At 42.1% G+C, this 25,342-nt stretch overlaps 1 protein-coding gene across 3 annotated transcripts in view; it reads left to right on the forward strand.

Moving 5' to 3' along the window:
• fat2 (FAT atypical cadherin 2) overlaps positions 1-25,342 on the forward strand; it is an 89,285-nt gene that overhangs the window by 10,676 nt on the left and 53,267 nt on the right. For all 3 annotated transcript variants that reach the window (XM_080416770.1, XM_080416772.1, XM_080416771.1), the window contains exons 2-10: positions 1,912-5,188; positions 6,088-6,399; positions 12,246-12,304; positions 12,543-12,854; positions 15,957-16,164; positions 21,529-21,668; positions 22,121-22,183; positions 23,776-23,988; positions 25,132-25,342. In XM_080416770.1, the coding sequence (XP_080272896.1) occupies positions 1,927-5,188; positions 6,088-6,399; positions 12,246-12,304; positions 12,543-12,854; positions 15,957-16,164; positions 21,529-21,668; positions 22,121-22,183; positions 23,776-23,988; positions 25,132-25,342 (4,780 nt within the window). In that variant the 5' untranslated portion in view covers positions 1,912-1,926. The remainder of the gene's footprint in view (positions 1-1,911; positions 5,189-6,087; positions 6,400-12,245; positions 12,305-12,542; positions 12,855-15,956; positions 16,165-21,528; positions 21,669-22,120; positions 22,184-23,775; positions 23,989-25,131) is intronic.

The raw sequence follows: 25,342 nt of genomic DNA on the forward strand, positions 1-25,342 counted from the left end.
GGTCCAGGGGCTTGTTTTTGTTTTCCATCACTGTACTAGTGATGTAAGCTCGCCTATATCTTTCATACCACTCTAACATGTACTGTTCATTATCCCTTGAAAGCCTAGCAAACCTGTACAAATCTCACATGAAAATAGGTCAATTTAAAATCAAAGCAGAGAGTCCCCGGGAGACATAGTTTGATCATATCAAAAATGTCATGGTTGCTAGCATGGAAATATGTGAGGGGCTATATATATATATATATATATATATATATATATATATATATATATATAAGTTAAGATACAAATAGTAAGCCTAAAGCGGAGATAAAGTTGTACTTTCACTGGTCACATTATAATGAGAGTAAGAGAGTACTGTACAGTATAGTAGACAGCAGTGGTGGTTCCCAAACTTTTTAGCTCAAGACCCAAAAGAGAAATCAGATGCCCGGGACCCAAACTAGTGAATATAGCAGATCTACAAGCTCACAACGCGTTGCTTCGCGCCGCGTTGCAAGCTTGCAGATCTGCTATTTTCACTACTTCTTAAACATGTGTTTTCTACTTTAGGGAATTTCTTTGATTATTTTTAGTTTATTCATGAAATTATTTTTTTAAAACGTTTGAATTTGTTTTCAACGACATGAAAATGTGTGATTTTTGTGGAAATCTTTAGAAAATATTAGTAATAGTAATAATTAATTATTTAATTAATTAATTTAGAAACTTGAAAATAAAGGAATATTTACTGGCGACCCACGAAAATGGATCCACGACCCACAAATGGGTCCCAACCCACTGTTTGGGAAACAGTGGGTCTACAGTATGGAAATGATTTGTGATTGGGCTGGACATTTCTTGAGTTGGAACCCGAACAATTAAAATGGATCATACCCTTCATCATGTGAATTATGCTTGCATGCATTCAGACAGCATACACAAGGATTGTGAAAGCGACTGGTTGGTGGATTATGCCTTTAGGGACAGCAACACAGTTAAAGCCATCAGCAGAACAGACATACAGACATACAGTTGCATCCATTTACAATTGGATCAACACTGAACCGCCCATGATCATCAGAATAATACTAAGTCATGGAACTACAAATCCGTCTTTATCGCCCCATGCTGACAAAGGCTTATTTTGATTAGTAATTGTTATAGTATTCTTCAAAGGAGTAATTATGGGTATATAAGGGTTTGGTTTCCACCTGTCTACAACAAAAAAACCTCAGGGCCAGCTCTCAAGTGCTTTGCTTGGTTTTACTTTGGTCAAAAGCATGTCAGGACAGGAGACAAATACCTCTCTTGTTAGCTTTCACTCCACTGTTGTGTCATTGCGTTGTTGTGTGTCCATATTGCATCAGGAACTTGGACTATGCAGAAAATGAATAGGCTATTCACAACCTAGTAGGGGGGCTAGATAATATCAGATTCAGCTTTATTGTCCTATCACAGGTTAAAAGATGGGTGAAAAAGGAAACAAACACACAAACATGGAAAACATCTATCTCAGATGTGTCAAAGTATTTCTAATATAATATGAGTAATGTCAAATATATATATAATGTCCATGTTTAAATAGTTTATTTTCAAATAAAAAAATAGCAGTTCAATTGCAATAAAACAAGGCAGTTAAAATAGCAGCAGATAGACAAACACAGTCTCTTGTGTGTATAGTCTATCGTGCAGGTGAGACAACACTTAACTGCAGATAATATATATATATAAGTGCAACCGCCGTAATATACACAAAATGTGTGTATATTGGTTCTTGTGTGGTGTACAGTGTGTGAACAGGTGTCAGAGTTACAACAGAAACATGTAAAAGTTAAAAAAAATTATCAAAAGAATGAAGCTATTCATAATTTGTATTTCATTGAGTAATATTGTCTCTTTCTCTCACTCTCTCTAACCCTCCCACAGTTTCTGAGGATCCTCATGGACATACTGAAGATGGCTGCCTCCAAAGCAGCCCTCTTGCTCACAACAGCTGTGCTCCTTATAAATCTGTGCAGATGTCAAGGGGGAAAGCACAGCACACCGCTGAGGTTTACGCACCATCTTTACAATGTCACCATCTATGAGAACTCAGCTCCACGGACATACGTCGAGACTCCCGTTAAAATGGGCATTGAGGTGGCCGATGCCTACTGGGATATCAAGTTCGACCTAGTCTCGGGTGATGAAGATGGGCTCTTCCAAGCAGAAATGGTCAGCGTTGGAGATTTCTGTTTCCTGCGGATCAGAACGCGTAGCAGCAACTCTGCGCAACTCAACAGGGAGGTGAGAGACAGTTACATGCTCACTGTTGAAGCCACCGAGAGCACTTATTTCTTTCAGGCAAAGACCAAGGTGTCAATCCAGGTTCTTGACACCAATGACCTTAAACCTCTCTTCTACCCTGCCTCGTACAATGTGGCAATCAGGGAAGATGCACCGTTGAAATCGAGTGTGGTCAGAGTGAGTGCTACTGATGCAGATGTTGGCAGCAATGCTGAATTCTATTACTTGTTCACCAGCAGAACTCATCCTTTTGCAGTGGATCCTTTCACGGGCACCGTGGATCTGATTAAGAAGCTCAATCACACCCGAAATGACAGATATGACCTCACCATCTTAGCAGAGGACAGGACAAAAAAGATATCTGGTGTTCAGAAGTTCGGCAACGTTGCGAGAGTTGTTGTGAACGTGCAAAAGATGCCCTCGGCCTCTCCGGTTGTCACGCCCCCCATGAGTGCCATAGTTTCTGAGGATGGCAGTAAAATAACCATGATAGTCAATGTGGAAGCAGGTGTTAAGTCGGTGGAATCCTTGAGTATTGTTGGAGGGGATCCCCACAAGTGCTTTGAGATCATCCCCTCAGGCATAAGTGGCAGCGACTTCCAATTGATCTCTACCAAGAGGATTATCTGGCCTCAGGGCCTGTTTGGCTTTAACCTGTCCGTCCGAGCCAAAGACAGGAGCACCCCACCTCTACTCTCTCCGGTTACTCAAATACACGTTCCCTCACAACATTATAGTCCATTACGATTTCTGGAGGACACTTACATTGTTTCACTCAGTGAGTTTTCACCCGTTAAAACTCACGTGATCAGGGTTTCTGTGACATCGGTCCCCTTTAATGTTACCTTTGCGTTCATAAATAACCCTGACAGCACTCAGTTCAAGATAAACTCTAAAACAGGAGTGATCACAACCGCAGCGGCATTCGATTATGAGCAAAAGAATCGGTATGAGTTTGATGTAATGGCCAACCAAGGTGAAGCAGAGACTCACATAGTTGTTGAGATAATAGATGAAAATGACAACAGCCCCAAATTCACCAAAGCCTCTTACCAGGCCACGCTGGAAGAAAACACCCCGGTAGGTAGTGCTGTCTTGACGGTAACAGCCATAGATATTGATAAAGATAATAACGGCTATGTAACGTATTCCATTGCCAATGCTGGTCCCTTGCCATTCACCATTGACCCGTTCTCTGGGGTGATCTCCACTTCTGAGCACTTGGACTACGAGCTGATGAAACGTTGGTACCACCTCAGGGTTTGGGCCTCGGACAGTGGGAGCCCGTTCAGTCGTGTCAGTGAGTGCACCGTAACGATTACCATGAGCAATATCAATGACAATGTCCCTTTGTTTGAGAGGGTGGAATGCAACGCCACAGTACCACTGGATTTTCCCATAGGGCAAAACATTGTCGAGCTGAATGCCATTGACCTGGATGAGCTGCAGCAGCTGAGCTACACCATTGAGTCCGGGAATGAGCTGCAACTGTTTGCAATCAACTCAACAGGTGCTGTCACTCTCAAGCAACAGATACCCCCTGTGGTTTTAGCAGACAACAAGGTGGTTACATACACTTTAAGGATCACTGCTACAGATGGGAAGCATCACTCCGACCCATCTTATGTCACCATAATTGTCATGGACAGAGGCAACGATGCCAAAGTACATTGCAGAGAGACAGGGATTTTCAAACAACTGACGGACAAACTCATAGAGTCAATCAAACCCGCATTGACAGTCCAGGACGAAGAGTCCTTCTCCGATCTTCACATAATTAACCGACACTCTCCCAAGTTTAACGTGGGCATCTCTGGCTCTATTGATCTTGCAGAGGACTACCCTCTAAATTCCACAATCATTCATTTCAAGGCCGTAGATCAGGATTCTGGTTACAATGGCAAACTTGTCTACGCTATATCCAGCGGGAATGAGGATGGATGTTTCTCCATTGATATCTTCACTGGGGAACTTCAGTTAGTTTGCTCCTTAGACAGAGAGGTCAAAGAATTCTACATATTGAATATCACGGTTTATGACTTAGGGATACCTCAAACATCTGCATGGAAATTCATTGCAGTGAATGTCATGGATATCAATGACAATCCACCTGTTTTTGAGCAACCTAGATATGTCATACGCATCCCTGAAAGCACAGAGGTGGACAGCATCATATTCAAAGCTGACGCGGTAGATCGGGATGCAGAGGATAACGGCAATGTTCAATACTCTTTGCTTACATCCACAGAGATGTTCAAGATTGATCCATTCACTGGGGATGTGATGGTGGCCAGTCAATTGGATAGAGAAGTCTCACCCAGACATGATATCCGGATCGAAGCGCGAGACCAGGCCAAAGCCGGTCCTCAGTTGTTCTCCACCGCTGATGTGGTGGTGATTCTGCGAGATGTCAATGACAACTCTCCTAAATTCATTCCCAGGTCCTACAAAGTGAAAGTCCCAGAGGACGTTCCAGTGGGCACTGTGTTACTGTGGGTGGAGAGTGTTGATTTAGACCTGGGCAGTGGGGGCCTCATTACCTACAACCTCAAGAACACAGAAGGTGGGATCTTTAACCTCGATACCTCCACCGGCTCCCTGACGCTGGAGAGGGAGTTGGACTTTGAGCGGCGGTCGTCGTACAACCTGACGGTCCGCGCTGTCGACCACGGCCTCCCTCGCTCTCTCTCCTCCTCCTGCTATGTGGAAGTCGAAGTTCTGGACGTGAATGAGAACCTACACCGGCCATTGTTCTCGGAGTTTGTATACAAGGCAGCTGTGATGGAGGACGCTGTGGTTGGGAAGTCGGTAGTGACCCTGAAAGCATCAGACAAGGACCTGGGCAGAGATGGAGTGGTCCGGTATCACATCCATGATGGGTCCGGTCTGGGAGTCTTCGCCATTGATGAGGAAACAGGTAAGAGATACTAGGCTATGATCTGTGAGAGTAGTTTCATTGTTACTGTTGGTGATAGTCGTAGTAGTTAGTAGTCAGTGCAGGCATTTGGAATTCATTAGACCCCCAAGATTAGATTACATACTAAACTATAAAGAATTACATCTTTTACAGCTGCTGTCAGTCAAGGATCCATCTAATCTAAACTTTTCACCCCTAAGCTCACTGCACTCTTGGCAATGATAGTAGTTGGACATGCAGCACTGACATTATATTATTGTTAGCAAGGATTATCTGAATCAGGTACTAAGATCTTTTCTTCATATTTTGTCATATACTTTAGCTGTTGATAATACAGTTTCATTGTAGCATAAGTTAATCCTTTAATATCACTGTCAAAGTAGATAACACTTTTCTGGTAATAATTCCTTTAAATTGTTTACCTTTCACTTGTACCGACACCCAGTGACATGGTTACGCTGCATGATCAGCTCTAGGGGTGTTTGCGGCAGTTGTATATTTTCTTTTACTTTGTAAGTTATATGGTCATGAATTCTTGTAGCGTGCTGCTGCACTTAAGTATAGATAATATCTGAGCAGATAGTTGACAGGGGTACTTTAAGTGGCTCTCAAACCTTTCCTCAGGGGATGTACTGTATATTTCAATAAAAATCTTGACATTCAAAAACACTCACTCAACACAACAGCAAAAAATAAAAAGAAAGGTGGCATGATAATATTATGTTGAATTTCAATGACCATATTGACATCACATAGCAGCCATTTTACCCTACTACCCCCCCCCCCCCGCCCCCGATTATGACATAAGAGCAAAATGGTCACAGTGTACTGTGAATATGTATTATTATTCTGATTATAATACATTGTGTTAGAATTGTCTAATTGATTGTTATCCTCAGGCGTAATCCGCACAACAGAGATGTTGGACCGCGAGACGGTCCCCCACTACTGGCTGTCTGTCTACGCAACAGACCTGGGAACTGAACCTCTGCTCTCTTGGACACACGTTTTCATCGAAGTCCTGGATGTGAACGACAATCCTCCAGAACTCTCCCAGCCCATTTACTTTGCCTCTGTCCCGGAGAATGCGCCTAAGGATCGGTCAGTAGTCCACGTGGAGGCAAAAGATGCTGACACGTCATCAGACGACAAGCTGTCCTTCTCCTTGCCTGAGTCGCAGCGCACATACTTTAACGTCGACCCCAAGACAGGTAATATTGAAAGCTAATCATACATGTCCTCTTGTGGCCGACTGAATGGTTGACCGATGACTATGTTAAATCCTGTCATGAAAGTAGAACCAACTTTTATTTAAAGACGTTTTCTTACTGAATTGTGCCCATTTAAGATGACATGTTGTATTGCTGAAATTACGACATACTGTATGTTTTCCCACCTAACTGCAGTGTTTTTGAATTAGCCTTTTCACATTCTGTGGGTTGCTTCAGTCAGTTTGGAATTTTGGAATTTGATACAAGTGACATGGCAAATGAAGACACATTACAGTCGAATGAAATGTCATCATGGAGATATACATAGTGTATGATATAGCTCTAGGATATGTAATTGGGCATGAGAGGCATGTAATCTTCTGCTTTCATAACCTACTGTACACACTCAGTGAAATCCTAAATGTTCATTTAACTCTGAGAGACAGTACATGCCTCCACTCTCCACTCTCCACACCCCCCACCATATTTACATTTTGATTCAAACTTGAGCCATTGGCAGGCAGTATCGATGTACATTTGCTTCTGAAATTGCTCTATGTGACAGCATCATTACCTTTCCCATAGGCAATTTTAGCCTCTGTCAGGAGGGGCGGCAAGATTTTGTCTTGGAACTCTGACTGGTATTATTTTATGGAAATAATACCAGTCAGAGAATCCTTTATACCAGAGAGTTGCATAAGGAACTGAGTCGAGCAAAGGCTACAGTTAAGGAGGCAGTTATATCTGTAAATAGCAGGTGGGCTGGGCTCACAGATCAACAGATTGTCAAGAGACAACACTATTAATCTACTGTCACCAGTATGGCTAATACAGTACAGTACAAATACATCATCCTATAAACATATTATGAACACTGAATAAAAACGGTACTCCATCTGCAAAGCAGCCTACTTAAGCCAATAAAACAATTATACCAGCAGACAGTTGCAAAGTAAGCAAAACAAGCAATGTAACTAATAATGTAACATTCCATGTACAGTAAGTGTCACAGCTTGCTTACATGTTATATCCTGCTGCACGTACAGGAACTACGTATGTAGTTTGATCGATTTTCAGAGGAAACAACTAAACAACTATGCTCGTTAACTCCTGCAGGGCAGAGCAGAGATCAAAGGGAGAGAGCTCATTTCATGGTGGTCACTTCATTAACGCCTTGTTATAAGTACCTAGCAGGCTTTCATTTCATACACATCTGTTTACAATGCCTAATGCCACTTGTATGCAAATGACAAATCCATATGAGAACTCAACAAATAGGTAGATTAATCAATTAATCAATCGAAAAAAATATATATATACAAAATATTTTTTCATTATGATTCATTTTTATTTTTATTGATCAATAGATCAGAACTGGGCTGGCCAGTTAGGGGGGGGGGGGGCCTGCCCCCGGCCTGCCCCCCCCCCTATAAAATCACCACTAACCTTTCCTATGTCAGATTTACAATTTGATTCAAACATTATGCTGTCACTGACCAACCTGAGAGCATGCATGTTATTTCCAGCAAATTGGATTGTAAAAGTGGCTGCTATCTTTCAATTCACTGGGAAATATCTGAGCAGCACCATGCATAGCAGCCCCTGGGTATGTTGCCAGCACACCAAGCAGTCGTCCTGTCCAAGCTGAAACTCAAACTTCGTGCCATAAATCTCTCCCTACAGACACAAAGCCACTCAACCGTGTTCTAGGAAGTGAGGCTGGTATTAAAGGGAAAACTAACACACCACCCAGATTAGGAAAAGGAGTCTGACAACCCCCCCCCCCCACACACACACACACACACACACACACACACACACACACACACACACACACACACACACACACACACACACACACACACACACACACACACACACACACACACACACACACACACACACACACACAGGTAAGGCATCTAAATGCTCTTTATGACAGTTGCAGTTGAGTGTCAGTCACTTGCTTTGGGCTTTGATGTTCAGGCAAATCAGGGTTGCATCTGCCTTTCTCACTGCAAGCTAGCACAGGCCCTGTCGTCTACATATAATCTCTAGGTAGTTGGAACAGTTGTCCACACCCCAAGGCCAATACGCCAGTGGATTACTGAGAGAGATGACTTACATTATAGCACCAGGAGGACAACAAATAATGCGGGGGAGGGTATCGAAAGAGTCAGAGAAATAAGATGAAGCATGTTTTATGAGTCAAATAGTCTTTTTTCAAATAGTCTGTCAAATAGAGCGGATGTAGCCTATTCGATATTGACTTCCAACACACAGATACACTCTCACAGACACAAACACGAAGCTATGTTTCATGTTATGTACACGGAGCCACTGTGCCTAGAATAGTTTTACCAGTATTGAGTTGTGTCTTTAACATTCTGAAGGTCTGTGTAAGCCCTTGTTTCCGGCCCCTATTGCTCTGTTATTGCTGTTTTAAATCTACTTTCAGGAAATTGTTTTGACAACAAACAGTCATATTTTACTATTTTGAATATAGATAACAAAGATCCATGTATTATAAAAAGACACTCATCGCTAGTAGGGCTGATATGAGTCGAGGAAGTGAATCAATGGAAGCTAAACTTAAATGTAAAGTATTGAATACATTGAATAATGTTAGATCCTTTGGGTATACTCTTATCACAACACAAGTATAGTATGTATTTTACAACTTTGCATATAGATGATAAAGAATTAATGTGCAAAAAAATGAAAAGTGAAATTGATTTGAACCTCGTACAGTATCGAGTAGGGTGACTGTTTGCTGTGGGACTCTGTCATGTCTGAGCAAGACTAAAATGACTCATGGCCTATACAAGTGTCTGACTAAGCTTTCGTTTCTCTGACAAACGCAGAATGTATTGGATACAACCTAGGGGTGTTGGCAAATGTCCCCCTTGAATATTAGATATGTATTTCAACATGACTTATGCCTGGTGAAATTAAGACTTAAATAAAATCTGCAGACCTTGTTGTTATTGATGGGAAACAGTCTCTGGTTCCCATGTATTTGTTAATGGCAAAAGCACACTTTCTAATGCACCCCCACCTGTCTTAATAATGTCCTCCCAGCGGGGTTTGTTTATATAGGACTGTGGTAAAAGGCAGACAGTGACCCTCGTTTGGGATCCCACACTATTTTACGAGCCTCTCTGCCACCCTCTGGTCTCAGTACTCATTCCCTATACCCCCGTACAGTTGCCCATCTCCCTAGATGGCTAATGACACTGAACCACTTCCTCCAACCACCCCTGGCTGGCTGGTAATTTAACTGACGAGACTACACAGTTTTGTCATGGTGTCAGTGCGGTAGTGCTGGAGCCATACCAGGCCTGCAATGAATATCGTCGCTGTCGGGCAGAAACGTATATCCTTATATCTCCATATATTTTTTCACAAATGAATGCCCTACTGTCATGAACTGGCTCACATCATGACAAAAAGGCAGACGACACACAGTATTAAATTTAACGTTCTTTTCTCTCCTCCTACACAGGAATAGACAACACAATTAGAACACAAACCAATACACACACGCAAATAGGATGGGTCATCACACCTACTTTATACTTTGTCATTTGACAGTGTCATGCAAAAGGAGCGATAATAGCCGATCTAGCTTGTAGATTATATATAGTTATTTTAGCTTTTTTTTTAAACGTTTGAAAAAACGCCAGGCTGAAAGTCTGTCTGTGGGCATACTAAATATTTGACCAATGAAAAGTATTAAGAAGAGCTTGTGACTAAATAATACATTGGATCCATTGGAACAGGATATGTTTTTCATTTCCTGAAAAGTAATGGTATTAGACATACAACTCCGACCGCGACAATAAGTAATCAATATACATTTCGAATATACTTGCGAGACAAAAGAAATGTCCAGTGAAGGAATGGAAGAATCAGGGTAGAGATTACTTTATGCAACACCATCTATTGTCCATATAGCTACAATGTGTACCTAAACCAAACCCTGATCCTTTCCCCATTATCGCCACTTTCTTACCATATGGTGTTTGTGTAAATTAACCTCGCCGCCAAGTTGACCTAAGCCAGACACTTTATTGCCCCATGTAACTTTTACTGCTCTGAACTTATCGCCTCTCTACCCCCCACTCCCACTCCCACCCCCCTTCTTACGCTAACCTTACTCCTTAATCTACTCTCTTGATCTACTTCACCCCAGACCCCCACTACAGACTTCTCTTTCAATATTTAAAGCCCCGGGATACACACACTATCTACATAACTACCCTATAACTTCCCCCAGCCCCAGAGGTTTGTCCAGGAGTATACTGTACATAGAGTCATTACTATCATGGTCGTCAGAGTCTGTCTGCTGACACTGCAAGAGGCATAATACAGTATAATACCTCCCATGAAATTATAAGAACATTATTATAAATTATTGATTATTACATGTAATGCAATCTATCTCCCAGGTTGTTAATTTTTATCTAAAGTTCCATGAGTCTGCAAATTGAATTTCTGTTTGTGTTGCTCTGTGTACTGAGCTACACCGTGAAAGAAACCACCCTCACCCTAGCAGTGTCAGCATTGTACCTACTGGCTTGATCCCTTCGTGTTCTGATTATAATCCCAGTCTATATTTATGATACAAAGACAAATCTCCAGAAAGCCATAAAGAAAGAAAATCAATACGTTCTGATGCATCAGAAAATAAATCCTGGATAGGTTCAGTGACAGTGAATGCACACGTGGTCATGTGATTAAATTGTTACCGTACAGTACAGGACGTCACAGTGATGTCATTTAATGCACCTTTTGAAAAACACACACACACACACACACACACACACACACACACACACACACACACACACACACACACACACACACACACACACACACACACACACACACACACACACACACACAGGGGCCAATTCGTTCAATTTCAGTGAAGCTGCAGATACTGTAATAGGTTTTGTTATGAGACGAGAGAGACATGGATCCTGTTTTAAGGCCATTTTCCTGCTTTAAATCCCAGAAGCCACAGCCAACTTTTCACACAGCTGCCAAAAAGCCTATATCGTAAACCTGTTCTGTAGGGTGTTTTTTCATCTCTCTCTCTCTCTCTCTCACGCACACAGACACACATGCATGCACGCACACTCACATGCACACACGCACGCATTATACACATGCTCTGTCTCTCTCTGGAATAAACATAAACCTGCCAACGTACAGGTCCTTAGGAATAGTAACTAGTAGTAGATGGAGCCAGAGTCAGGGGAGCTTAGCCAATATATTGCATTCCCTGTTGTATAAAAGTTGCGTATTCCAAAGAGACCTTGGTAGTTGACCAATTTGCCATTCAATATCTGCACTACATGAGGGACAAACAAAAGAACCTCATTGTGTCATTTATGTGTACTCGGATGTTTGAAACGCGATAGGTGCACACTCCACAGCAATTTTCTACAGAATAGGCAATTGGTGAATTGTTTCCCTTTGGGTGTTTGTTTTGTGAGAGCAAAGACATAAAGGTGAAGACGGTGGTTAATTTCACTGCAAGGAGGAAGAGTGAAGCAGCTGTGACAGGTGTGGCGTCCATGGGATTAAAGCAGACAAACACATGTGTGAGACGAGCATACAAACACACACCACCTCCACCCGCTAGAACAACAACAGCCATGACCACAACGACATCCCTAACTGTGTGTGTGTGTGTGTGTGTGTGTGTGTGTGTGTGTGTGTGTGTGTGTGTGTGTGTGTGTGTGTGTGTGTGTGTGTGTGTGTGTGTGTGTGTGTGTGTGTGTGTGTGTGTGTGTGTGTGTGTGTGTGTGTGTGTGTGTGTGTGTGTGTGTGTTTAGGTGTGATCCGCACTCTCACTGTCTTGGATCGAGAGGAGAAGTCAGAGCACACCATTGAGGTGAGACCTCTCAGTTTCAAAACAACCCGTCCGCTTCCCTTTTGGAACTGTTGATGTTTAAACTTTGTTGCAAAAATTTCTTGTTTATACAAACAAAAAATAATCTAAACAATGACACAACCACTAATTCCCCTTTCTCAATATTTAACTCGCTCCAATCTCCCTCTCCCCATACTTTCCACCAATCCCTCTCTTCTGTTGCTATCTTGCTCCCTCCATCCCCCTCAAATCCACTCAGGTCATAGTATCAGATAACGGTACGCCTCAGCTACGCTCCACGGCCTCCGTAGTGATCCAGGTGCTCGATGACAATGACAACAAGCCACGGTTCACCGACAAGCTCTTCCATGTCAAGCTGCCGGCCCAGCGAGGCCCCGGTGCCAGTCAGGATGTCTGTCGCATGGTCGCCCGCGACGACGACCTCGGACCCAACGCCAAGGTCACCTACAGTCTGCAGGACACCCAGGACGGGAAGTTTGATATCGACCCAGTGAGCGGCGTGGTTATGTCCCGGGGAGACTTCTGGCCTGGAAACTACAGTATTGTCACAGTACGGAGCTCTTGTACTTATTCTTTGGTAGATATTGTACATGCCTGTAGCTCAGTTTATTAGGATTAGGGTCTATAGAGGGGAGTTTGCTGCAGGTCCTCAGGTTGGCCTACAAATCATATTTTGCATTGGGTTTGGGATGAATTGAGACAATACTCTGTAACAAACAATGGCTTATGACAATCATGTTTTTTGTTTGTTCGTTTGTTTTAACAAGATGGTCTCAAATCACACATTAAACACACGTTTTAAACCACACAGGTAATTAACAGAAGTAAAAGAAAACAAAAAAAACACACATAACAGGTTCAGAATTCACAGTTGAGTCATTAATGTTGTTGTACAAAACATGAAACTCTCTACGGCTTATGTTAACCACAGACAAACTTTCTGCATAAGTGTAAAACCCATGTGAATCGTTTGAAATCTGGTGAGGGAACCCATTATAAACTTACTTCCAGGTTTTAGGGCTATAAGACTATAATGAAGCACTACTCTGAATTATTTCCAGTGGCTTTGTTATGATATACCACCTGCATAATTTTGAATTAGAAAAAAGATACAACACAGATAGAACTGTATAAAGCTGTGCATATTATGCAGACTCAAGGTTACCAGAATCCTCTCATGAATGCTACCAGTATGGTACAGTACAGTACAGTATTGTATGTAGATAATAAGTGCTTGTGCCCAGATCTTCATTATACATTATTAATCTAATATTCAATAACAATAAAATAGTTTGGGTTCCTGGTGGCTCAACAAGTTAGTGCAGACCATATCGCCTGTGCATTAACTTATTAATTCATGAAAAAAAGTTTTCTGCCCGGCAGCGAAAAAACGTTCCTTGTTAGTATCCGGACCCGGTTTAAATTCCGGCCCATGTCTTGTCTTGAAAAAACTATTTTGGTTTATAGTGATACTCTGGCCTGAGGGTGGTACTATAGAAAAGATAATGGGGTCGCTCTAATGGTCAGGTCTCATAATCTGGGGAGCATGAATGTGCTCAGCTAGTTTCATGGCAATCCACCCGTTAGAATATGAGAATTCTTGTGTATAACTGGACATTGGCTTAAGGGTGGCGCTAGAGGAGAGTTCTTTGGGTCAACAAAAAGCATTCCTCCTTTTATGAAGGTGCACAGCAAATTCCATGACAATCCAGCCAAATGGATTTTGAGATGTCTTGTTTGGGACAAAGGTGGAGAACCGACAGACATACCAACATAACAAACCTTATAGCTCTGTGGCTAGCGGGGCTTAACACCAGGCTCATAGCACCAGTCAAATGGAAAGATATCCTAACATTATTCTACTCAATCATTACTTAGGACTTACTGTAGCAGTTGCAAATAGCCAATCACAATGCCCCCGTATTTTTGGTTTTGATTTCTCTGCTCCAAATTAGCATGTATTTGAACAGGTTTCAGGTAAACAGTCCTTTAACAGGCTCTGGAATGCTTGAGTCGGGCTTCATTTGCGTGACTCTTTAGAAGTAGTGGAGACTTTCAAACGTTGCTCCTGCCCACCAGCTATGCTTAAGAAGTTAAATTACCCGTACTTTAAGAGCTTAAAAGTATTTCAATAGGGCCGCACCCTCGGCTTGGTAACAACATGGCATATGTTACGTTTCCTTGTCATCACTCTCTTCTATATGTAGCAAAGGCTGACCTATGGTGTAATTAAGTAGAGAATAAGTAACTCCATCACCCTTTGAAATGACATGCTGTTACTGGTGTCAGTATTGCAACAGAGCAAAATGTATAGTGTTTTTGAGAGACATGCATGCGTGTGTGTGTGTGTGTGTGTGTGTGCGTGTGCGTGTGCGTGCGTGCGTGCACGTGCGTGTGTGTATTTATATTACTTAGTGTCAGTGAGGCTGAGGGTGCATAACAGTGTGTGTAAGCCTCAGTGTGAGAGGCTCTGTGTGTGCCAGTTATTGTCCGCAAAAGTTTAAAGTTCGTCTTCATAGCTATAAGCCATTCGGTCGGTCGGCCTGTCGGTCGGTTTGTCGCTCAGTCGGTCAGTCAGTCCGTTCATCTATCCGTCCACCGACCCAACAATCTCAATGCAAGGGCAAACCGTTTGCAGCTTATCGTGGATTACGTGTGTGTTTCAACATAAAAGGCAGTGAATGAGGCAAAAGAATGGAATGTTGGCTTTTGAATTAAAATATATCTAGGCTGACAGTGTAGGTATATCCTGGGAAAGTTTACTTAGTGAGTGTTACTGCTAGTAGGTCACTGGTAGGTAACCAGGCTGTAGTTTAACCCATTTAGACCTTCTAAATCCTTACCAAAATGTTCTGATTTTTATTTTATTTTGCTATATAGCAACATCTAAAATGACACATATACTTTCCCGGATTGAAGACTTTCCAGGTCTAAATGGGTTACAAATAAAACCCATATTTGGGGAAAATATTTGAATTAATAATTAATAATAATTTGAAAAAAATGTTAAAGGGGTATTTCACTTTAAAACACTTCAACACATAATTTTAACATGTCTTTTGTGTGCACCCCAGGCAGTTTTTGAGTTGCTTGATATACAACTTTGATATTTAGGCAAACTACAGTGCACTAACTGGCTGAGCAACTGCAACACCTTCATAATCAGTATTGGAAGAAGTACTCAGATTTTTTATCTAAGTAAAAGTAGCAACGCCACAATATAAAAATACTAATACTAAGTAAAAGGCCTGTATTAAAACATTATTGGCAACACAAGATATATTTACAGTACCAAAGTAAAAGTACAAAAATGTTTCAACATTTGGCAAACTATTTCTAAAATAGCCAGATATACCTGTACAAGCTCACAATGTGTTGCATTTTGACGTGTTGCGAGCTTGTAGATCGGCCCAGTTTCGAATAGCTGAAGTATAAAGTAGGGCTGAATGTATATGTTTTGTAAAAATAAATGCTACAAAGTAAATGAAGTTTTCAATTAATGGTAGTGGAGTAACCCTTTGAGATGTAGTGGAGTAGAAGTATAAAGTATTGAAAAATGGACATACTTAAGTAAAGTAAAAGTACCTCACAATTGTACTTGCAGTACTTGAGAGTAATGTTACTTTCTAACACTGCCTCTGTCCTCCATCAGATTAAGGCGACGGACCAGGGCACACCTCCACACTCCTTCACCTCCAGACTGGACATCGAGTGGGTGGCCAAGCCGACGCCCACCGCAGAACCCCTGATATTTGAAGAGCCGCATTTCACCTTTGCTGTCATGGAAACTGAGCCTGTCACTCATATGGTGGGGATCATCATGACGGAGATGCAGAGGCTGAGGTGGTTCTATATCACAGGTGAGAGAGAGACACACACGCACGCACACGCTCACGCACACGCACACGCACACGCACACGCACACGCACACGCACACACGTGCAGCCACACTCAGTTAGATGAAAATTCCATGCAGAGATTTTAGAGGATGGATATAACATCCATTCATGATGGAGACACAGCTGCATACAGACATACGCACACACGCACGCACACGCGTGTGCACACACACACACACACACACACACACACACACACACACACACACACACACACACACACACACACACACACACCAACACACACCAACACACACGCACACGCACCCGCGCACGCACACACACACACACGCACACACACGCACACACACACCCCTGTCTCATTATATTATTATATTGTACATTACAATTTATTTCGATAATTCAAACTAATAAACAGAAGAATAGACTGCTCCTTGAACTACTACTGACTTATTTGTCTCTGGGTAGCGGCCCCTCATTGGTGCTGAAACTGGGCCTGAAAGGGCCAGTTTCCAGAGGAAGATCACATCTGACATTTACTTTATTAGCACTTAGTGCTCCCTCGTGTCAGGGAATACAAAATGTTGCAAGCACCATCCAGCCGTGGTGGGCACTCACACAAGTTTATTTTCTAAAGGTCAGCAAAAGTCCTATAAAAGAGAATAATGCTGGAGGAGTAGGACATGCTGCTGCACATATCGGGGTGTGATGATGCCTGCAGGAACCTTTAGCGTCTTTGGAAAATGCTAACAGTGCAAAGACGGGACATAGCACCTGAGACTACTTCAACAATGATAATATATAGGGCCATAAGGAGCAACGTCCTAGTGATAAAACGCATGTACTGCCGGCAGGAGGCATTTCCCCTGCGGCGATTAGACTCACTGCAGATATTCTGTTGTACCAGATAGTTAATTGCAGCATTTGTTAAGTTTGCCCCAGGCCTACATTAAGCCACAATTAGATTGATGGCATGGAAATGGGCAGTATATCCTTGGCTCCACTGGGCCGGAGAGTTGTACAGGAGGACTCACATTGGCCACTATATATATGTAAAGCTCAACAAAATTAAAAGAAAATCACCTTGCAAATTAGCCTTATCAACACATCATTGCACAATCATGAATTTTCGGGAGACTTAATGACCGAGGAAGCAGGGAAAAATTAGGGATGTTGGGGGCAAGGGGGGGGGAGAGTTATGGGAGTCAGCTATAGTCATCAGCAGGAGGTGTATTCCCAGCCGGCAGAGATCAGCACTACTCATCCTTTCATCCGCTGCCAAGTCACTGCAGGAAGGACAACTGTCACTTTATCCCCTCCTCCTCTCTCTCTTTCCCTATTTTCTAGCCCTTCACTCTCTCCTGCTCTGTCCCCCTCTCTCTTTTGTCTCTTTGCTTCTCCCCTTTTCTACCTCACTTGTTCCTTCCCTGTATACTGCCACCCTCTATACTTGCTTGTCCTGGCCTGGTCTCGTATTTCCTGAATAATTAACATATTTCAACATCTCTCCGTAAGGCCCTTCTCTCTCCATTGTGTTTGTACCTATCTCACCTTTTGATTGGTCTGTGACTACAGGATCAGATCTGACGGATAATAATAATAGCTAACTGAAAGACTGAGATTATGTTTTTAACCACTTAAGCCCCTATACCTCATTGTACGTCAAATAGCAAAAATAGCCAATCTACAAGCTTTGAGCATAAAAATGCAGAATGTTCGTCCATTTTTGCTGTTCATCTGTTTTGGCTCAATGTTCTTCTGTTTTTGCTGAACGTTCACCTATTATGACCTGCCCAGAATAAGGTCACTACGGTTCATGTGGTTTAATGAAATCTGCGTTTCATCAGCCAACATAATTGAACGAGAAGGGGAACAAAACATTTGAGCAAGACGGTGCCAATGTCACTGGGGCCCTGAGCCAGATCACTATGGTGCACATAGTGCTCTCACCAGTTCAGGCTAGCCTGGTAAACCTGGTAAACCACCCCGGTCGCGGAAATCTCATTTGGTTTACCAGGCTAAGTTCAGACCCAAGGCAGGGTGCCCACGTTTGACTCATTGTGTCAACTGAGAAAGTGTTCGTCTGTTATCCTGAGAGATCACATTGTCATGGAAGGAATCACAGAGAGAGATATTCATCTGCCTGCTTCTGAAGAGAAAGGAGGAATATAAATATAGGATCATATCACTGTGGGAGAGGAATTCCTTCATAAAACAACATTCCCTCACTCTGTCTTGGAAATCAGTGGTACGGCGCAATAGAATAGACTCGAACACTGTGGGGTGGATCAGATACTAACATAGATTATAAACAATTATTCACCTAGTTATAGTTTTCGGTCTGCTAGAATAGATTCTTTCTTTATTTTATTCTTCTTGGCTAGATGTCACTGCATGGCTAAGAAGTCATGGACGTTTGAATTTCATTCATAAATCAATCTGTATGGACTATTTTCAGCTAGACCTTTCAAATCTGGACTTGACACATGATAATAATGTAACTTTGATTAAAAATAATGGCACAGTGGGGTTTGTGTGTGTGTTGATTACTTATCTCAAGCAAGTCTCTGTAAGTAGATTTTTTAATCTTTTTTTGAATGAACGAAATACAATGGCTTCTATGAAAATACTAAAACCAAAGCTTTGGAAAATGGTTGCAGTAATGTCAAGTAGGCTATACTGTGGAGTCGTAGTCAATGAGCTAAACATGCCAGACCGCCAGTATGTTTTTTACCTTATGGCAGATGAGCGTGTAAACCAAAAAAAGAGGCTTGGTGCAATATTAGGGCGGAGAGAATGAAGGCATGCATGAAAAGGAGGAGGGGAGCAGTTTCCCACCTTTTCCAACAACACGTACCAGAAAAGGTGGGAAAGGGAACAGGAAGGCGGGGATCACAAGCCTACATTGTAGGCCACTGTTACTGTACCCTTGATGTACAGAACCCATAAAGAATGTTTCCCGTGCCAGAATTAGTTCAGTAAAAAGACCATCTTTAGCAGAAAGACCATCAAACGATAACGTTCTACTCGTACTTTCTGTTTTGAGATGTGAGATATGAGTCACTTTCCCAAGGTGAGTGGAAAGTTTAAGCCATGAAACTATGGCACAATATCCATCGATGGATGTCGATGCGTGTCGTTGTAACAACAGTGGCTGAGGATCAAATCTGCCAGTGCCTCTGTGTCGTTTCTCTGCCAGCCTTCCTACTGTCTTACCAAAGAACAAAAGGTACAAAGGAATGTGGACCTTCCTATTTCCTATCAAACAAATGAAGCAGACACCGGTCTCCAACCGTCAAGACAGCCAGGTAGCGATGAGTGTTACCGACTGAAATAAGAGGAAGTCAAAGAAGGGAGCTGTGTCGTGTGTGTGTGTGTGTGTGTGTGTGTGTGTGTGTGTGTGTGTGTGTGTGTGTGTGTGTGTGTGTGTGTGTGTGTGTGTGTGTGTGTGTGTGTGTGTGTGTGTGTGTGTGTGTGTGTGTGTGTGTGTGTGTGTGTGTGTGAGAAAGAAAGACAGATACAAAAGATGATGAGTGAGAGAAACAGAGATGAAGAGACCTAGTAAAAGGAAAAACCTCACTCTCTCAAACCTCTAGGTCTACGTCAATAATTTCTAATTCAAGAACTGAACGTCATTACATTTTGTTCCACTTCCCTGGTCAATTTGACACAAATCTGGCGGCCATATCGGTATTACATATATTATGTACAAAGAGTAGATTAGTAGGAGCTCTGAGAGGCTTCAAAAGGTGGATTTCTTAATAAACACCATCTGGTTCAGCAAGCGTGAGTTTTACCCATGCTGGGTTAGCATTCTGTTCAAAATGCGTCACAGCCAAATGTCTCCCCAAATATACAACACTGTGTCAGGGACAGTGATATAGGGAGAGAGAGAGAGAGAGAGAGAGAGAGAGAGAGGAGAGAGAGAGAGAGAGAGAGAGAGAGAGAGAGAGAGAGAGAGAGAGAGAGAGAGAGAGAGAGAGAGAGAGAGAGAGAGAGAGAGAGAGAGAGAGAGAGAGAGAGAGAGAGAGAGAGAGAGAGAGAGAGAGAGAGAGAGAGAGAGAGAGAGAGAGAGAGAGAGAGAGAGAGAGAGAGAGAGAGAGAGAGAGAGCAGGAGGGAGAGAGAGGGAGATAAAACCGGAAGAGAGGGAGGGGGCAGAGAATAAAAGAGAATAAGACATACAAACAGACAGTTAGGTAAGGAGATGGAGAAAGAGAGTCACAGTGGAAGAGAGATTGCCTAATAGGCAGTTATATTTGTGTATAGAATGGAGATCGTGACCCAGGTTACACTCATTATGACATAATTGCTGAATCAGAAATGGCGTAGGGTGCACCAACTGGCAAAAAGATGGGTACTGCTTTGTGCTTTGGGTGCAGTTAAAGTCCACATTCTTGCCTTGTCCACATTCCTTTGCACAAATTTCTATTTAGAGTGGCCCTATTCCAGTGTATTAAGCAGTGTATTAACCTATTTAAATAAGTACATACGTAACACCTTTACGGGGATGTTACAGCACAATATAAAACACCAAAAAATGAATTGTATAATTTTCTCTGTCATTACACTATCTGAGTATAATACTGTAGGTGTTTATTGTCATGATCTGTCTCTCCACCTGTCTGTTTCTCTCTCTCTGTCTTTCTCTCCCTGCTTAGACTCTATATATCAGCCCTGCAGTTGCTTGACAATAACTCACCTGTGTCCACTTCACTAATCAGCCTGCAGGCTATAAAAGTGACTCATTCTGTTCATTCACAGCCAGATCCTTGTAGCTACACTGTAGGTGTTGCATTGTGTGTTATGTCTTTGTATGCCCTGCTGTTTGCCTGCCTCAGCTGCTGTAAGCCTGTTCTTTGTTTATTAAAGTATCACTGGGCTTGATCTGCCTTGCTTGTCGTCTGCTTCTGGGTCCTCACCTGACACAACGTGACAGTTTACAGCAGGTTAATGCACAGGTTAATACATTGGAGTAAGGCCATTGTCAATTGTTACTTTAGATCAAGTTTACATTCAAAATCTGTTCATCTTGGCTCGTTCCCCATAGCGCTCTTAAACTCTGTCGTTTTATGATATAATTACTTCAGACTCAAGCTGCTTTCCTTCCAACTGTAAACCCTCAAGCATTCACCATATCACCTGTGAAGAGAAAAAAGGTCAATCGAGGTTGAACTACTCCTTTCAACTTTTATTGTATCTGGGAAACCAGAGGCTGTGATCTGTATTCTGTACAGCCTGCTTAATTACAGCTAGCCAGCCAGTCAGCCAGTACAAATTAGAACAGTTTCTTTAACTCTGTCTGTCTATCTGTCTGTCTGTCTGTCTGTCTGTGATTCTCTTTCTCCCCCTCTTCTCTGTGTCAGGTGGTGATGAGGAAAAGGACTTTGACATCCAGAGGAACTCAGGGACCATAGTGATTGCCAGGCGTCTAGATGCAGCCAGACGTTCTAACTACAACCTGACCATCACAGTTACAGATGGACACCAGAATGCAACCGCACAGGTTAGACATCAATGATAACTAAAACAACTAGATTGTTTCAAGAAATTGTGATGCAAAAACTTTCTGCCAAAACGAGTCCAATGAGGTGAGCTACAAAACTGTACATGTAGTTCAGAAGTTATGAAAACACAGACAAGTTTCCCACAGACAAGTAAGGGAATCACAGAGGGAGTTTGGGTAAAACACATAAAACTAATTCAAATGTAATGAATAAAGACAAAATAATTTAAACAGCCATACTCAGCACTTGAAAGTGTTCAAGTGATTCTCTTATCCTAAGAATGGGTCTTTAAGTGTTTACTAGATTTAACATAATTTAAATGCTGCACTTATCCAGGGAGACTTAAAATGAATACAACCGTAGAATGAGTTTCAATTTCTTGGACCATTTGTTCACAAATAGTTCCTTCTTAAATAGTTCCTTCTTTCTGATTCCATCTCCACAACTACAGGCCTATATCAAAGTGCTGGACATGAACGAGCACCGGCCTGTCTTCCTGAAGCCACTGTATGAGGTAAGAGCAATCTCTGTTTGCAGAATTGTGCTGATTCACTTTAATGAAGGTATATTATGTTACATATTATATTGGGTTTGATAGTCATTGTAAAATGTTGTTCCAAGTGCACAAGCATCATGAGGATCACTGCTCTGAAATATAGAAGCACAGTGTGGTGGAGGTATAGTTAAGATCCCTATCTTTGGACCTGCATGTACCCTTTCCTGGCCTAGGATCAAATCTCACCAAAGCATTTTTCTTGCCTGCATGTGCTTCCCCTATGCTGTCTTTCTCTCAACTGTACAATTCAGCCATTTGTACGCTCATCCAGAGCAATTTAAAAGAAGAGCAAGTTCAGAGTAAGTGCCATGAACATTTGTCACGCAAAAAGGCAACAGTCCGTGGTATTAGAGTGCTATTAGAAAACAGATATGCTACAGAAGTAATTTAGGATATTCAGTAACCAACATTCCTAACATCTAATCTACATACAGATGAAACTAAATGCAGACGCAAACACAGCGTAGAGGCATGATAGGATGGAGGTAGATTGGATTGAACGCTGGCCAGAGTTGAGGGGGGTAAGCTTGAAATTAGGTTAAATATTAAGGTTTTCAAGACTGTGGCAGAAAATAGGAAGTGACTCTGCAGTCCTGACCAAAGGAAGGAGGCAATTCACAGCTTGGTAGCCAGGAGTCAGAAGAGTCTAGACCGGCAGGGAAGGAAGGTTCATGCCACTTGCCGTAGATTATCACAGTATGCAAAATGGAGTACAGGGTTGGATTATGGCCTGTAAGTAGTGGAGTACCATGCCCTTGGCTACCTTGTATAGGTCATCACAGAGAGCTAGTGGAGAAACGTCCCTGCTGTGTTTCTCAGGAAAGACAAATACCTGAGACTTGAGAGATAAAGAGAAAATAAAATTAAAGAAATGTTCAAAGTGGGTTATTGATTATACAACATACAAGTATAAGACATGAGTTTGTTCAGTTTACTCATTCCTAACTCAAGGTGTCTTTATTTTAATCCAAATTCCCTGCTGCTGCATCTCTCTTTTCCGAGGCTACAATTAAGCTTTTAATGTGTTTCAAGGTTGTGGAGGCTCAGATTTTTGTGTGCTTTGGGAAACTATTGTCCTTTGGAAAGCTTAATCACTCAGTCGTGGAAAGTAACTTTACTGAAGTACTGTACCAATTTTGAGGTACATTTACTTGAGTATTTCCTTTCTTATATTTTAACTTCTATTCCAATACGTCTCTGAGGCAAATATTGTATGTTTTACTCCACTACAATTATTTGACAGCTTTGGTTACTTGTTACTTTGTAGCTTTAGATTATTGATACTAAAATGCATAACCACTTAAGCCCTATTTTATACTTCAGCTATTCGAAAGTAGTTGATCTACAAGCTCACAATGCGGCACATCACAACACATTGTGAGCTTGTAGATCATCTATTTTCAGAAAAGTTTGGATTTTTTTAAAACTTTTACTTTGGTACTGTAAGTACATTTTGATGCCAGAATACAGGCCTACGACTACATTTGTAATGGAGAAGTACTGGATAAGGGCATCATGTAAATGTCAATATAATGCTGTACTCTACCTAGGTGAGGGTTCCGGAGGATACAGCCCCGTGGAAGGACATCCTGCAGATCAGTGCCCAGGACGCAGACATCAACAGCAGGCTGGTCTACTCCATCCACAGCAGCCTCCACCCTGACAGTACCAAGTACTTCCACCTCGACCCCAAGAGTGCAGTGCTGGTCATAACAGAGAAACTGGACTATGAGGAGATCTCTGTTCATACGCTCATTATCATGGTATGATAACAGTTAGGTACTTATAGAGCATGAGATTATTTGTGAGAGGAGAGGACAAAATGGCCCTACAAATGTGGTATTATTGTCAACCCATCAACCCATCATAGCAAAATGTATGAATTTTCTGTGTAAAAAATACACTTCATACATACTGAACTGGCTCAACTATTAGAATACCCTAACCACATATCAGCCCAGTACATTGAATGGAATGGAAACATTTGGAGCTGCAGCAGGGGTCATCAATATGTCCGTACACGGACATGTGTCCGTGGCAAGACTTGGCCTTGTCTGTGCCAAATGTTTGATTTTGTTTTTACACACCATTATAATGTTCTTATTTTGATCTCCAGGTTTTCTTCAGAATATGTATGACACTGATTTACTATGACACTATGTATTGTATGGCACATTAGCTAATGAGTCCACTGGTGCAGTGGATTATTTTCACCCCCATAACTCTGAGTGTGTACAAATGAAATGAAACCAAATGGACCCGTAAAGGTCCATTTGGTTCCATTTGTACACACTCAGAGTTACAGACCTGTAATGGTCATTTAGGGCTAGCTCTTTATGTGTTTATCTATATTGTATGTCCATGGCAAAAATAACATTTTGTCAAATAATGTCCACCACAAGCCAGCATGGCGATGACCCCTGAGCTGCAGAATGTGAAATGCTGGGGACTAGATGCCAAATATGGGACTTGTAACAATGGCTGTCAGAGGAAATCACAATTTCATTATAAGAATCGATCAGGACAGAGAAATGTCCAGTGAAGAACTGAAGAATCACGGTTGAGATTACTTTTTGCAGAACCATCAATTGTCCACACAGATACAATGTGTACCTCGGGCATTAAACCGCACCCTGATCCTTTGCCCATTATCCCCCTATCTTGCCATGTGCCGTTATTTATGGCCACTTGCCATAAATAAACCAGGCACTTTATTGCCCTTTGTAACTTACGACTCCGAACTCTTCTCTACGCTAACCACACTCTCTTCATCTATTCCACCCCAGAACCTCACTGCTATCTTCTCCTTCAATATTTAAAGCCCTAGGAGATACTCAGAAACTTTGTTTCTGAAATAAGTGCGCTTTTAACAAACGTATAACTTTCTTAAAACTTTCTCTCATCAGGTGCGTGACCAGGAAATCCCTGTTAAGCGGAACTTTGTGAAGGCGGTGGTGTATGTGGAGGATTGTAACGACCACTCCCCCGCCTTCCTCAGCCCGCGCTATGAGGTCCGCATCTCCAACCTGACCCCCAAGGGGACCGAGGTCCTTAGGGTGAAGGCCCTGGACAAGGACATGGGCAGCAATGCTCACATCAGCTACTCCCTGCACTCTG

The sequence above is a fragment of the Gymnoscopelus braueri genome (assembly GCF_963280865.1).
Source record: "Gymnoscopelus braueri genome assembly, chromosome: 20".
NCBI lineage: Eukaryota > Metazoa > Chordata > Actinopteri > Myctophiformes > Myctophidae > Gymnoscopelus > Gymnoscopelus braueri.